This window comes from Pseudorca crassidens, chromosome 19 (assembly GCF_039906515.1).
Source record: "Pseudorca crassidens isolate mPseCra1 chromosome 19, mPseCra1.hap1, whole genome shotgun sequence".
Taxonomy (NCBI): Eukaryota; Metazoa; Chordata; class Mammalia; order Artiodactyla; family Delphinidae; genus Pseudorca; species Pseudorca crassidens.
In genome coordinates, this window is record NC_090314.1 from 39,375,344 (window position 1) to 39,388,849 (window position 13,506).

At 41.3% G+C, this 13,506-nt stretch overlaps 2 protein-coding genes across 18 annotated transcripts in view; one reads left to right on the forward strand and one right to left on the reverse strand.

Annotated features, from left to right (window-relative positions):
- UTP18 (UTP18 small subunit processome component) overlaps positions 1–9,678 on the reverse strand; it is a 39,581-nt gene extending 29,903 nt beyond the window's left edge. For 2 of the 8 annotated variants that reach the window (XR_010937215.1, XM_067714425.1), the window contains exons 1-4: positions 9,229–9,675; positions 7,473–7,585; positions 5,193–5,291; positions 3,097–3,164 (exon numbers count right to left, since the gene is read on the reverse strand). Coding sequence is in view for 7 of the 8 variants with exons in the window: in XM_067714425.1 (XP_067570526.1) it covers positions 3,097–3,164; positions 5,193–5,291; positions 7,473–7,585; positions 9,229–9,558 (610 nt within the window). In the remaining variant the exon portion in view is untranslated. Of the gene's footprint in view, positions 1–3,096; positions 3,165–5,192; positions 5,292–7,472; positions 7,586–9,228 lie in introns of all 8 variants that reach the window. The other 6 variants (XM_067714429.1, XM_067714428.1, XM_067714431.1 and 3 more) reach the window with 3 other exon arrangements.
- Positions 9,679–9,775: 97 nt separating this feature from the next.
- Positions 9,776–13,506, forward strand: part of MBTD1 (mbt domain containing 1) — a 67,816-nt gene continuing 64,085 nt past the window's right edge. For 4 of the 10 annotated variants that reach the window (XM_067714414.1, XM_067714416.1, XM_067714417.1 and 1 more), the window contains exon 1: positions 10,061–10,308. In XM_067714414.1, the coding sequence (XP_067570515.1) occupies positions 10,288–10,308 (21 nt within the window). In that variant the 5' untranslated portion in view covers positions 10,061–10,287. Of the gene's footprint in view, positions 10,025–10,059; positions 10,309–10,918; positions 10,983–13,506 lie in introns of those variants that run through there. The other 6 variants (XM_067714421.1, XM_067714422.1, XM_067714419.1 and 3 more) reach the window with 4 other exon arrangements.

The window sequence follows — 13,506 nt, forward strand, 5'->3', positions numbered from 1 at the left end:
TTATACAGTGCTCTATGTCAATTATATCTCAGTAAAACTGGAAGGAGGGCTTCCCTGGTGGCACAGTGGTTGAGAGTCCACCTGCCGATGCAGGGGTCACGGGTTCGTGCCCCGGTCTGGGAGGATCCCACATGCCACGGAGCGGCTGGGCCCGTGAGCCATGGCCACTGAGCCTGTGCATTCGAAGCCTGTGCTCCGCAACAGGAGAGGCCACAACAGTGAGAGGCCCGCGTACCGCAAAAAAAAAAAAAAAAAAAAAACTGGAAGGAAAAATAATAATAAAAAATAAATAAAATAAAAAATTTATGTTTAACATATTAGAGATAATGAAAGGCAAGACTCAGAATTAAGCCAGAGAACTAGACTATTAAAAAAAAAAGAACCAAATGGAAATTCTAGAACTGAAAAACAGTAATTAAAACTAACACCCTAGTGGATGGTGTTAACAGGATATCAAAATTACCTGAAGAGAGAATTAGTGGTCTGGAAAAGGGATCAGAAAAAAATATCCAGACTAAAGTACAGAAAGCAGAAAGACAGAAGATACAGAAAAGAACACAGTCTACAGCCATAACACCCTGAATGCACCTAATCTCATCAGAAAAGAACAAAGAATGTTTTAAAAAAAATTTTTAACATACATGTAATTGGTATCCCAGAAGGAAAGAAAGAATGGAACAAAAACAACGTGTGAAGAGATAACAGGCAAGAATTTCCAAAACTTAGAAAAGACATGTAGCCAGATTCAACAGCACCTATGAAGACCAAGCAGAATACAAAGCAAGCTAAAAACAATGGAATACTGCGGCAGGGGGCTGGGGGGTGGGGGGTGGGGGTGAATAAATTGACCAAACAGCAACAATAAAACTCCATAATATTAAGGAATTACTACTGATTTCTGAAGGTGTATGATAATAGCATTATAGCTGTGTTTAAAGGGAGGAGTACTTCTCTTTCAAAGATGCTCAATCTAGGGACTTCCCTGGTGGTCCAGTGGTTAAGACCCCGTGCTTCCACTGTAGGGGGCACAGGTTCAATCCCTGGTCAGGGAACCTGCATGCCAGTGGGCCAGTGGGGGGTTGGGGGGGAAAGGTAATTCAGGAAAAAAAAAAAGATAATCTAGTATTTACAGATAAAAACAAATAATATGTTGGAGATAACTGTGAAGCTGGGTTGTAGTCACCACTCCGCCAATAAGTATACCTTGGACAAGTCACTTCTATCTTTTTGAACTTTACTACTGTCATATGTACAATTAAGGTATTAGACTTGGATATCCCAGATAGTAACAGACTGGCTAACTGTTGACCTAATTCATTTCCTTTTTCTCCTGGGCACAAGGACAATCTATATTTCCTCGTATTGCATGCAGTTAGTGTGGCCTCATGACTGAGTTCTGGCCAATAAAATGTAGGTGAAAGTATCACGTAGCACTTCCAGGACAGGACAATAAAAACTTCCCTTGGTGAGTTCTCTCTCTTCTCCTATAAGTCAACTGGTGGTCAATATCCTAGGCAACATTGGAAGAGCCAGCCTGAAGATGGCAGAACGTCTATAAACTTGGGTCCCTTAAGTAGAGCATCACCTTCTCACCACCTCAATTGTACTCATAGGAAAAAAAACAATTCTACTGGATTAAGCCACTGGGATCTGGGAGATTTCCTGCTTCAATGTCAGCATAAACCTAATCTATATCTAAACTGCTGTAGTTCTATGAATCCAATATTCTAAAATGGATAATAAAATTATATTTCATCCAGGAAGGTAAACTGATGACCGAGATTTATAATTATGCCATGTAAAAAAAAGTGACAGGATGGGACTTCCCTGGTGGTCCAGTAGTTAAGACTCCACGCTCCCAATGCAGTGGGCATGGGTTCGATCCCTGGCCTGGGAACTAGGATCCCACATGCTGCGTGGGGTGGCCAAAAAAAACAGTGACAGGACAAGATGATTAACATATTTAAAAAAACCTGGAAAGACATTTCTCAAATAACAGAAGACTTTTATATGAAAGAGAGATAAGATTATATCTCTTCAAAAGGGAGGACTACAGTGTAGGGAGACCAAATTTCAATAGTAAAAAAATTACAATTAGTTTTTAAAGAGAAGAAGAAAAGAGGAAGAAATTAATAAAGAGCACAACATTATTTGAAATATTTAAGCAGAGGCTAAATTATCATCTAACAGATGTTATAGAGAAGTTTCTTGCAGCAGATAAAGTCGGGCTACATCACTAAGAGTCCTTCAACCTCTAAAACAATCTGGTTGGAAACCAGAAGGTAAGTTTCTACTTAATAATAGATTAAGTTTTCTAACAGAATTATATAAAACTGGCTCCTTGTAAGGGCTCCCTATACGTGAATACCATGAAGACTGACATGGGTGGGGAGATGGGAGGGAGAGGTGATGATGATAATCAAACAGAGGTTCATCAGATACCAAAGATGCTAAGAAAGGAGCTCCTGTATTACAATGGGAGGATATACTCTGGAGTTCCTCAAGGATTTCAGAAGTCAATTCCAAGGCTAAAATTTATAACTCCAAGAACTCAAATCAGATCTTGGCCAAACCATCCATATAAATAATATCTAAACTCAAAGATCTAAACAGCAGAAAACAGTTTTGGTACAAGTCAAACTTAAAATCTGCAGTTGAAAAATAGGTTTTTAGAAAGTGAATAATCATCTGGGCCTAACCTGACATGTGCTCCTTAGAAAGACATTCCATTTCCTAGTGGATAGCTAGATCAGCTGCTCATGTCTTTGGAAGGGGCTCTGAATCAAGAAATAACAGTACTACTTATTTTTTACTTAATCTATGCCATAATGTAACACAGTTCTGTTGAGGAAAAACATCATAAAATCCATCCATTATTGTCTCTACAAGTAAAGAATATGCTACTAAGTACCTCTTACACTACTGTAGAAGAGCTTCCTTCAGAAAAATGATAGACTTCAAAACCAGACATTAAAAAAAAAAAAAAAGACATATTTCAAACACCAGGTTTTAACAAGCCTCGTGGGAAACCTCAAACAATAACAGAACAGGAATAGGAATCTATTTACCAACTTAAACAGAGGTGTCAACACTCACCATCTGAAGATGTTTTCCGCTTATTGGTTTCTGCCCAGGCAGGTACTCCCCCCATGGCATGCTGGAATCTAAGCAAAAATGTAAAAATAAAATTTTGTAGTGACCACTGTATTTATATAGAGTTTAATACATTTCAAGAATATAGGTCAGAGCATGAATAGAATCTCTTCCAAAGAAGTTATCATCTTTCAGAACAGAAGGGCTACTCACACAGGATAGTCCTAAATTGGTAATAACCACCTGGATACATATGTGTTGTTATTTATTTACATCTAGTTACACAGTTGTCTTATTTGCACATATCAACACACCAAATTTGGTGACTAAGTAAAGAAATAGAAATCTCTTTGTGGTTATAAATCAATGCTATAGTACACAGAGTACACAAAAGAATACTAGAACATGTCTGAAAGAAAACAACCAGATTGGTAAAATAAACAAAACTTCATCATATATCCTTTGCATAAAATGGGAGCATTTCATCCTGGAAAAAGTAAGCTTCAGGAGAAGCATGACAGTTATATTCTGAAGGGCTGGTATTTGGAAGCCTGAAAAGAATCTTTCTGTTTAATGCAGAATCACAGACAAGTCCACCAAACTAAGCCCACTAGCCATAAGTAACTAGAAAACTGGACAAAATATGTGAAACTATTTTCAGGAATTGGACAACAGGCAACATAGGACTATGATCTCTAAGAGAAGAAAAATAACAAGGTGAGCAATGCCATTATTGGGATTTTCCCCTCAAGGCATTTTTATAAGACCCTGACACAGAAACAAGGAGAAAAAAGATCAGATTTGAAAGAGGCTGAAACAACACGAATTTGAGGGGCAGTCAACTGTAGAAGAAAAAGAGAAAGAGCTCCAGAAATCTGCACAGGGGTCCACAGACACTTCTTCTGAATACTAAACTGCACACTCATAGGATGAAACTCCATGAGGTCAAGCAAAGAACTACTAGGGGTCTGTAAGTTGCACAGAACCAAAACTCAGACATTTGAGTTCAACCAGTCAGAGGAAGGGTCCTTACTGAACACTCAGGGCATTCAGGAGAGATCCCAGGAAGGTCATAACTTAATAATGGGGCTAAACCAGCCTAGAATAAATGCTACTGTAGAAGAAAGCTAAAAACAAATCCTGAAAGGATCAAAGTGATTTCCAAGTCAATTAACTGCCTGCCAAGGCAAAGTTCAACACACATTAAAAGCAAAAAACAAAATCCAGACACTGAATAACATTCACACTGCCCAGAATCCAATCAAAATTACTAGATATACAGAGAAGCAGAAAAACATGAACCATAACCAGAAGAAAAAGCAGTCAACAGAAACAGAAATGACCGACCTGACAGAATTAGCACACAAGGACTTTAAAATAGCTAATACACATAAAAAGGAACAAAATTGTGCCATTTGCAGAGATGTGGATGGACCTAGAGACTGTCATACAGAGTGAAGTAGGTCAGAAAGAGAAAAACAAATACCCTATGCTAACACATATATATGGAATCTAAAAAAAGAAAAAAGGTTCTGAAGAACATAGAGGCAAGACAGGAATAAAGACGCAGACAGAGAATGGACTTGAGGACACGGGCAGGGGGAAGGGTAAGCTTAGACAAAGTCAGAGAGTGGCATGGACATATATACACTACCAAATGTAAAACAGACAGTTAGTGGGAAGCAGCCATATAGCACAGGGAGATCAGCTCGGTGCTTTGTGTCCACCTAGAGGGGTGGGATAGGGAAGGTGGGAAGGAGATGCAAGAGGGAGGAGATGTGGGGATATATGTATAGCTGATTTGTTATACAGCAGAAACTAACACACCACTGTAAAGCGTTTATACTACAATAAAGATGTTAAAAAAAATAATATCATTGATTATATTTAAATGGTGGGATTACAGGTTTTTTCCAAAGTTTTTTGTACTTGATTCCTTCTCAGGCCCCCATACTAAAACTTAATCATGTCTTCCAAGAACAATGCTCTTCCAATTCAAAATGGAAATCTGACTACCCAAGAAGCCAAAGACTGAGCAAATCAAAATAAAATACTGGTTATAAATACATCTTGGCAAACCTATAAAAAAGGACACTTACTCTTCCTTAAGTCTCTTTTGAAGCTCATCTTTTGAAAGTTTATTTTCACTGGCATTTTTCATCATATCTTTCCGAAAACGATTGTTCATCATGTCAACCCTATAAAAAAAACAGAAAACAGCATGCTTTCAATAACTTAAAGAATCAACATAAATAGTTGCTGCCTTTAGTATTTTGAGCAAACAACATAGGTCAAGATTTATAAGATGTGGAACATCTCCAATGCACATTCTCCATTCTTCCCGAAACAAAAAGGAATCTCCAATATTTCGGATCATCTAGTTTACCCTTTGAAGAGTTATTTCAAATTCACAATTACTTATCTAGACACAGCTTATGCCATTCACCAAAATAAATTCCAGGTAAATCAGAGTTAAATACAAAAAAACAAAAAAAAAAACAAAAACCCAAACCTTAAAATACTGTGAAGGAAAAATACAGGCAAATATTTCTCTCTCTCTGAAGAACTTTTTACTGAAAACAACAGCCAAAAAAAAAAAAAAAGGAAAAGTGTCATAGACTTCACTACATCAACATTAAAATATTCTGTGCATCAGACAACATTAAAACAAACTTAAAGGCAAACAAAAAGCTAGATAATGTGCAATAAATTTGACATATAAAGGTTTGAAATTCTCAATATGCAAGGAGCTGATATACTAAAATCATTAATAAACAGTCTCATCTGCCATTTGCGACAACATGGATGACCCTGGAGGACGTCAAGCTAAGTGAAATAAAACAGACATCAAAGAGAAGTACTGCATAATCTCACTTATATGTGGAATCTGAAAAGAATAGAATACGTAGAAGCGAAGAGCAGAATGATGGTTACCAGGGGTGAGAAGGTAGAGGAAATAGGGAGATGTTGGTTAAAGGGTACAAAGCTGCAGTTACGTAGCATGACTGCAGTTAATGACAATATTGTACGCTGGAAATTAGCTAAGGGAGTAGATTTCAGGGGCTCTCACCACAAATAAAAATGGTAACCATCTGAAGAAATGGAAATGCTAATTAGTTCACGTAACTATAGTAATAACTTCACCGTGTATACATATAGCAAATTATCATGTTGTACACCTTATGTACAATTTTTATTTTAAAAATAAAAACACAAAATGAAAGTCTCCAGTAGACAAATACGCAAAGACATAATGGAGACTACTTTTAAGAAAAACCAACACTAATAGTTTTCTCAACACAAGTTACATGTTTCCTACCCTAAACTGTCACCCTAAACTGACAATGTCTGAAAAAAGAGAAATCATTGCTTTTATTTTTTTTTAAGATTTTTTTGATGTGGACCATTTTCAAAGTTTTTATTGAATTTGTTACAATATTGCTTCTGTTTTATGTTGTAGGTTTTTGGCCGCAAGGCATGTGGGATCTTAGCTCCCCCACCAGGGATCGAACCCGCACCCCCTGCACTGGAAGGCAAAGTCTTAACCACTTGGACCGCCAGGGAAGTCCAGAGAAATCATTGCTTTTAAAATGGAGTGAAACGGACACTCTTCAATGGAAAGGTAAATTAGCAGAACCTCAGGGTCAGCCTGGCAGTATTTATCAAGAACCTTAAAAATGTCTGCTCTTTGACTAAGTTCATCTATCTCAAAGAATCTTTCTTAAATAATTTTAAGTAGAAAAAGATTTATGCATAAAGATGCTCATCTCAACATCAATCTATTAAGAGGAAAAATATTTATCCAACGATAGCTACGTAAATTATGGTTAAATCATATAATGGGCTATAATACATCCATTTTAAAATGTTTATAAAGGTTTTTTTTTTTTTAATTGGGGAAAATACTTGCAATACAATACATTCTCATCTTAAGGTACATATTGTACATTATGGCTAACTTTTTTTGGTCTTTTCTCAATTTCAGGCATTGTGTTAAGAGCTCTACATACACTATTTAATCTCAAGAGCCTTCTGATATAGTTACTATTATCCCTATTTTACACATAAGAAAAGGTAGGTTCCAAACTTGCCAATGGTCAGTTAGGAACTGGCCTAACTAGGAGGCAAACTCAGGTCTGACCCCAAACACTGTGCTCTTTTAGCTTTTCTATACAGCACAGAAGAAAGAGGGAGAGATGTATGCCAACATGTTAACAGTGGTTCTCCCTCGGTGATGGGATTATGAATGATCTTTGCTATACTTTCCAGTATTTTTCAAGTCTTCACGTACTCACATATTCAGAAAGAGAACTTTCTTAAAACCTGCAAAGTAACTTTTGAAGAATCAGGGACTCCAGAAGAAAAATTAGGCAACCTACATCTCCTCATCTTCATCTTCTTCATCCAACCAAACTGGCTTCTTCTGAGGTGGAAAATTATCTTTTGCTTCATTCTCCACTTCAGAGTCACCTGAGTCTTCTTGTACTTGAACCTAGAAAAGACAAAATACCCACAAGCACTGAGTCTTTCATACCCCATGGTGGCAGACTTTGCAGAATAGTGGCTTGTAGAATGCTTTGTTTTCATGGCCCTCTTATCAAATTATGGGACAGAATGCTACCACAGCAAATGCTGGAGATCGAACAGAAAATGAGGAGATTAGAGAATGGCACCCCCCATTGGACACATGAGGTAAGATTGGAATAGTCAAAGAGTCAACTTGCTGAAAGGAAAAAACCAAGTAAGACAAGTAAAAAAGGTAAGTTGACAGATGAATAAAGGAGCAGGGAAAATCACAGAACTACAGAAATCACAGGACCAAAGGCAGACACCAAAGATAAAATAACATGACTGAATGTCATAATTAAGTCATATTTCATATTCATAAACATACTTCTCCACTTTTCTTAACTGTTCTTGACCCCTTACCTCCTCAAGAAACTTTATACTACCCAAACAAATCTAAATCTAGACCACAGAATTTCACCTGAAGTGAGCTTGAGAGCTTTCCCAAAACCACATGATAGAAATGTCCAAATGATTTCTACTTGCTCTATTATTGGCCTATGATCCTTCAAAGCCCAACAAACCCCACCTCACTTAAACTGTTTCTTTTCCCGAATGGGAAACTGTCACACAGTTCAGCATTTTTCCAGTAGCATTTCTCCATCTCCCAACTAGATTCTGCAACCTCTCCCATAAGCACCCAAATGAGGTTCTGGCAATCAACTGATACTTGGTAGGTCTGCATTCGTTTATCAAACTGAGTAATTCTCAGTGAGGCTTTGCTTGACTACCCTATGTAAAATTTCACAAGCCCCCTCGACACACGCTTATCTCCCTTTCTTGAACGCCTTTATTTTTTTTTTCCTTCAGCACTTCACTGACATAACTTGAATTTTATCTTCTGCCTCTGCCACTAAGTATCCAAGCTCCAAGAAGGCAGGGATTTTTGTTAGTTTTCGTCCACTGCTGTTTCTCCTCCAGTGCCTAGAAACTGCCTGAGACTCCCTATATTGGAAAAAAAGACAAGTATAGGATGAAAAAAAAAAAAAAAAAAAGCAAAAAGCATGCAAAAAAATTATAATCAATTAATCATGCAGGGTTTGCACTGCCAGGAGAAGTATCTGGCGCCAAACTGGCTCACAAATATTACTTTAATAGACGAATACACGGTCACTCTCAAAAGCTGGCTTATCAACCACTCGATGTCGTTGTTAAAACAGACTCCCAGGCCTGTGCCCACGAATTCTGATTTCACAAACGAAGTGCAACCTCTGAATCACAGCAAAGTATTGAGGCAGGCGATTGAATGACCAAGAGAGAAGAAACACTGAGCCTGGGGAGAAAACAGTGGAACTGAGCCACTGCCACTAATCGAAAGATGCTCACGATTAGTTGGCTAAACGAATATGTGTTGAGCACCTGCTGCATACCAGGCTCAGCGGCTCCCTCGGGGGCGGAGAAAGGCGCGGTCTCCGCCCTCCCGGGACTTTCAGTCTGGCACCCCGCGGCGCCCGCATTCCCGGTTCCCTCCCACCTGAACGCTCCCCTGCGCCACAGGTCGCCCAGGCTCCGCCCTCGGAGGCACACCGCCCACCGAGCGCCCAGCCCGCACGCCGCGGCCTCCCTCACCCGCGGGCCCCGCAGACGCCGCAGCAGCGCGTCCTCGTCGTCCTCGACGTCGCCGAAGACCAGCTCCTCCAAGCACCGCTCCACGGCCGGCTTGTCCTCCTCCAGCGTCTGGCGGTTCCGCTGCCGGAGCCGTCTCTCTTCCTCGGCCGCGACTACGGCGGCCGCCGCGCGCGGCCGGGCCGGCGATTTCCGCTGAAATGAAGGAGCAGCCTTTTGGAGCGGCCCGCCCGGCCCCGCGGCTCTATCGTCCGGCCTCATTCGGGTCTTCCGGTCTGGTCTCGCTCCGGCTCTCCGGTCCGGTCTCGTTCGGCTCCTCCGTTCCGGCGGCATGGTTCGGTTTGAGAAGGAACGCAGGTGCTCACGTGGATCCTCACTGCGCGTGCGCCGAGGCCCTTGCTTTTCGTAGCGGCTGAGGCCACAGGGGGCCGGAAAGAGGCTGCACCGCCCTGTGAGCACGTGACCAGCACTGTCCCCCTTGTGTAACGCCCATCCCCTCACGAGCCCCTCCCCGTGTGGGAGTTCCTCCGAGAGAACCAATCTTCCGGGTGGAGGGGGAAGCGGCGTGACTGGAGTGGAAATTTTTTTCCAACAGAACTTCGCAGCTGCAATTGATTGAAAGGAGCGCAAGAAAGCCAGGGTATAAACTGAGATGACAGGCTAAAACTGCTACTCTTCTTCCTAACTTTTTAACCACTCGACTTACAGGAGCCCAATCGCCTTTTCCACCCCTTCGTCTTGGTACGGCCCTTGGAGTACGGAGCCTGCAGAGGGTCCCACGCTGGAAGACAGACGGAGGGTATGTAGGGAAGTGGGCCAATCGGGGCGCGGGTCACGGCGCAGGCGCGCTGGGGAGGGAGGGCTATGCTAATGTTGTTGATATCCTGGGGCCACCCGAGTTAAAGGGGGGAAATCCGGGGGCTGCCGCCGCCGCCACCGGTCTGGGCCCAGTCGGGGCCCCCCTGTAGTCGCCGTAGTCCCGGGGAGAGGCGCCTGCCCCCAGCTCGGGAGGGGGCGCCGCGGGCCCGGGGAGCACGGACAGCCCCTACCCATGAGGCCCTGATGGAAAACACAAAGGATCTGGTGAGAGCCGAGCGCGGCATCTGCTTTGTGTGCCAGGTTGGGGGGACGCCGGCAGCCCCCCGACCCCAGGAACCCCTGCAGCCCCCTGACCCCGCTCCCAGGCCTGCTTCTCCATCCCACGCCCCCTCCACCTCCGGAGCCCCCCTCCCCCTACCGGCCGTTAAACGATTCGGGGGTTCCCCTCCCCCCATCCCCGGACTCATCAGGGTTCTCTCTATCCTCTTTACTTTTTGGAAGAAAAATTTTAGAAGAAAGTTCTCTTCGTTCCGGTCTCCCGTCCCCCTTCAGCTCTGGCTTGGGGAGAAAGGCTGGATTTGAGACTTCCTTTTTTGGCCGCCCAAGAATCGGGGAGTGGAGTCTTCACTTCTCCCAAGGGGGCAGAGTTTTGGTGCTTTGCAGGGGAAGGCGCCTCTCGGCTGTGGGGCAGGTGCCACGAGGCGTTTCGCACGTGGAGGTGGAAAAATTGAAAGGGGGCGGGGTGGGCACGTGTGGGATGGGAGAGGTGGGAGTGGTGATTGGGAAGCCGCCGCCTATTTAAAAGGGTTCTAGGTCGGTGGGCTTTTACGACCGTTGCGTTCTCTTTTGTGAAATAAGAATCCTAACATTTCAGAGTCGGAAGAGACATTAGAGGTCACCCAAAGCAGCCGTCCCCTGTGCAGCCTCTCTGACAAGTGGTAGGTAGCCTGGCCTCTGCCTAAACCCCTGCAAACACTGAGCGCTCGCTGCTGCCATGGAAAGCCCTTGCCGTTCAGTTCTGATTGTTGTCTGCCTACCCTTATTAGACTCTTTAGACTCATTCATGTCCTTATTAAGTGGATTCCCTTTTTACTTCTCAAATTTTCTCTCACATTCTCCTCACCCACTGCTCATTGGCCTATATTTTGTGTGCCAGGAAAGAACAGCAGGGAAGTGGGGGAAGGAGGGCTTGAGAGATAGTGAGAGCCGTCTGAAAACTTTGTTTTGTTACATTTGTCAGTTCAAATGTGCTGGCTTCTATGTCTGAGAATGGTTGATATTTTTCTACAGGAAGTTTGGGAAATAGGATCTGGGAATTTCATGGCTGTTTTCTCTCACTAGTGCATCTTTTTAAAGTTAGAAATTTCAGCATTCTATCTCAAATCACATTTCTCGTTGCCTAAATCACTTTCCCTAAGGGATGCCTAAATTGCCTCTTGGAGATAGTACCAAAGCTGTTAGAAGCATCTCCTGGTAGAGGGATGATCAGAAGAACTGCACTCCCCACCACCACCTCCTTTTGACCTGTGTTTTCCTTTCAAGCTGGGCTTCCTGCTTGGGGCCCCTCCTTCACAATACATTCTCTTTTTCGTTTCCAATCTTTAATGAGATATGAAATTTTTGCAACACTTTAATATTTGCCTAGAGTTTGCAATATTTTTCATGCTTCTTGTATTAGTATACATCAGTAGTTATCACTCGGTGGTTTAGATAGTTCAGTTCTACTATTGTCACTTAGCATTTTTCTAATACTCTCCTTCATTTGGTGAGCTATGCTGCTTCCAAGAGAAGTTTTATTGGCATAGGAATCTTGGGGGCACATGTTTTCCTCTTCCTAATATGGTGAAGTGGGAGTCAAGACGTAACAGATAAAATGTAGAGGTAATGAATCTAGTATAAAAGCCAGAGAATGAATTTTACTTTAAACTCCCAGTCCCCCGGTTAAAATGTTAGAGCACAGAAATTGTTTTCTCTCCCCCTTTTATGACTTGGAGACTGTTGCTCTGCTCTAATGTGCTTACACTGTATTTTTTTTCATTTGTTTACCTCTACACCGATGAGTGTTTAGAAAGAAAATAGCTGTCTTTTTTTGCACCACCTCCTTACCTGAATAACAAGTAGCTTCTACTTATGTAGAACCCCATACTCCACGCTTCTGGGTGACTTGCAAATTATGGCAAAAACTGTCTGAATAAGTATCTGTTCATAAGTATCTTATGTTGAACCATGTTTTTTAACTGTCCAGTTTTTAATTTTGTACACACTTTGACATGTGATATTTTCTCTAAATCTAGTCACTGAAAGTTAACATGGGAATGAATACTAGATACTGATAAAAGTTAATGGAGCTGCATAATTCTGTCTTGAAAGTTTTCATTAACGTGAAATTCCCAAATTCCTTTCACTTTAAACATGAACTGTCATGACTTAAGCTGACTGACTTTGGAGACGTTTGCATTCTAAACATACTAGACAGGAATGACTGGTTTTATTTTTAAAGAAGACACTACTGTATATTTTTATGGCTGGTTATATGTTGATTTAATTAGTGTCTAAACCTTTTCTTAGATGTTCAGAGGCTTCAAACCCTCAGTTTCATCAGAAATTAAAACTATTTAAATTGTTTTAAATGTAACATAGTTGTCAAAGGAAGGTTAAACTATAGTTTAGAAGTGAAAACAACCTATTAATGTTATAAATACAAAACCACTAGATTACTGAAAGCCATGAGTTCTCAGTGATTTGAGTGACCACATCCTAAAATTAGACAAGTCACTATTCTTTTGGTTGCTCTTTGTTTCTCAATTGTTCATCTTTAAAATGTTTGCTAAGTAAGATTTAACTTTTTCATATTTATAATGTTAAGGTAAGCCAATTATCATTAGTTTCAGAGTTTCAGATCCAAAAGAAAGATAAAAACATCAGGATGGTAAAAGAGGAAGGAGTTAATAGTTAAACTAAGATATGCCTCCTAACACTAGGGTATTCTTAACTGTCCAAGGCTACTTTTAATTTTATACAAAAATTGCAAATTGTTTGATTTTAGTCATGAATTTTAAATAAGCCTTTGTTTTTTTAGGATTTTTTTCCCATAAATTTAAAATTTCTTACTGCAGCCCACAAGGAAGGGTGAAAAGAAAACAATTCCCATTTGAATAAACCCTAAATTTATGGGGATGGAGTGATGCAGTATGAGGGACACTGGCAGATTAGGTTAGCATTTCAATTCTGCCACTAAATAACTTCATATGCCTTGTTGGACAAGATTCTATGCCTCAGTTTTCTCATCCTTAGAGTGGAAAGGTTTGTCTAGAATTAACATTATCCAATAAAACTTTCTGCAGTGATGGAACTGTCCTATATCTGTGCCATCTGTATGGTGGCCACTAGCCACATGTGGCTGTTGAGCACTTAAAGGGTAACTAGTGTGGCTGAGGAGCCCAATTTTCAATCTCATTTAAT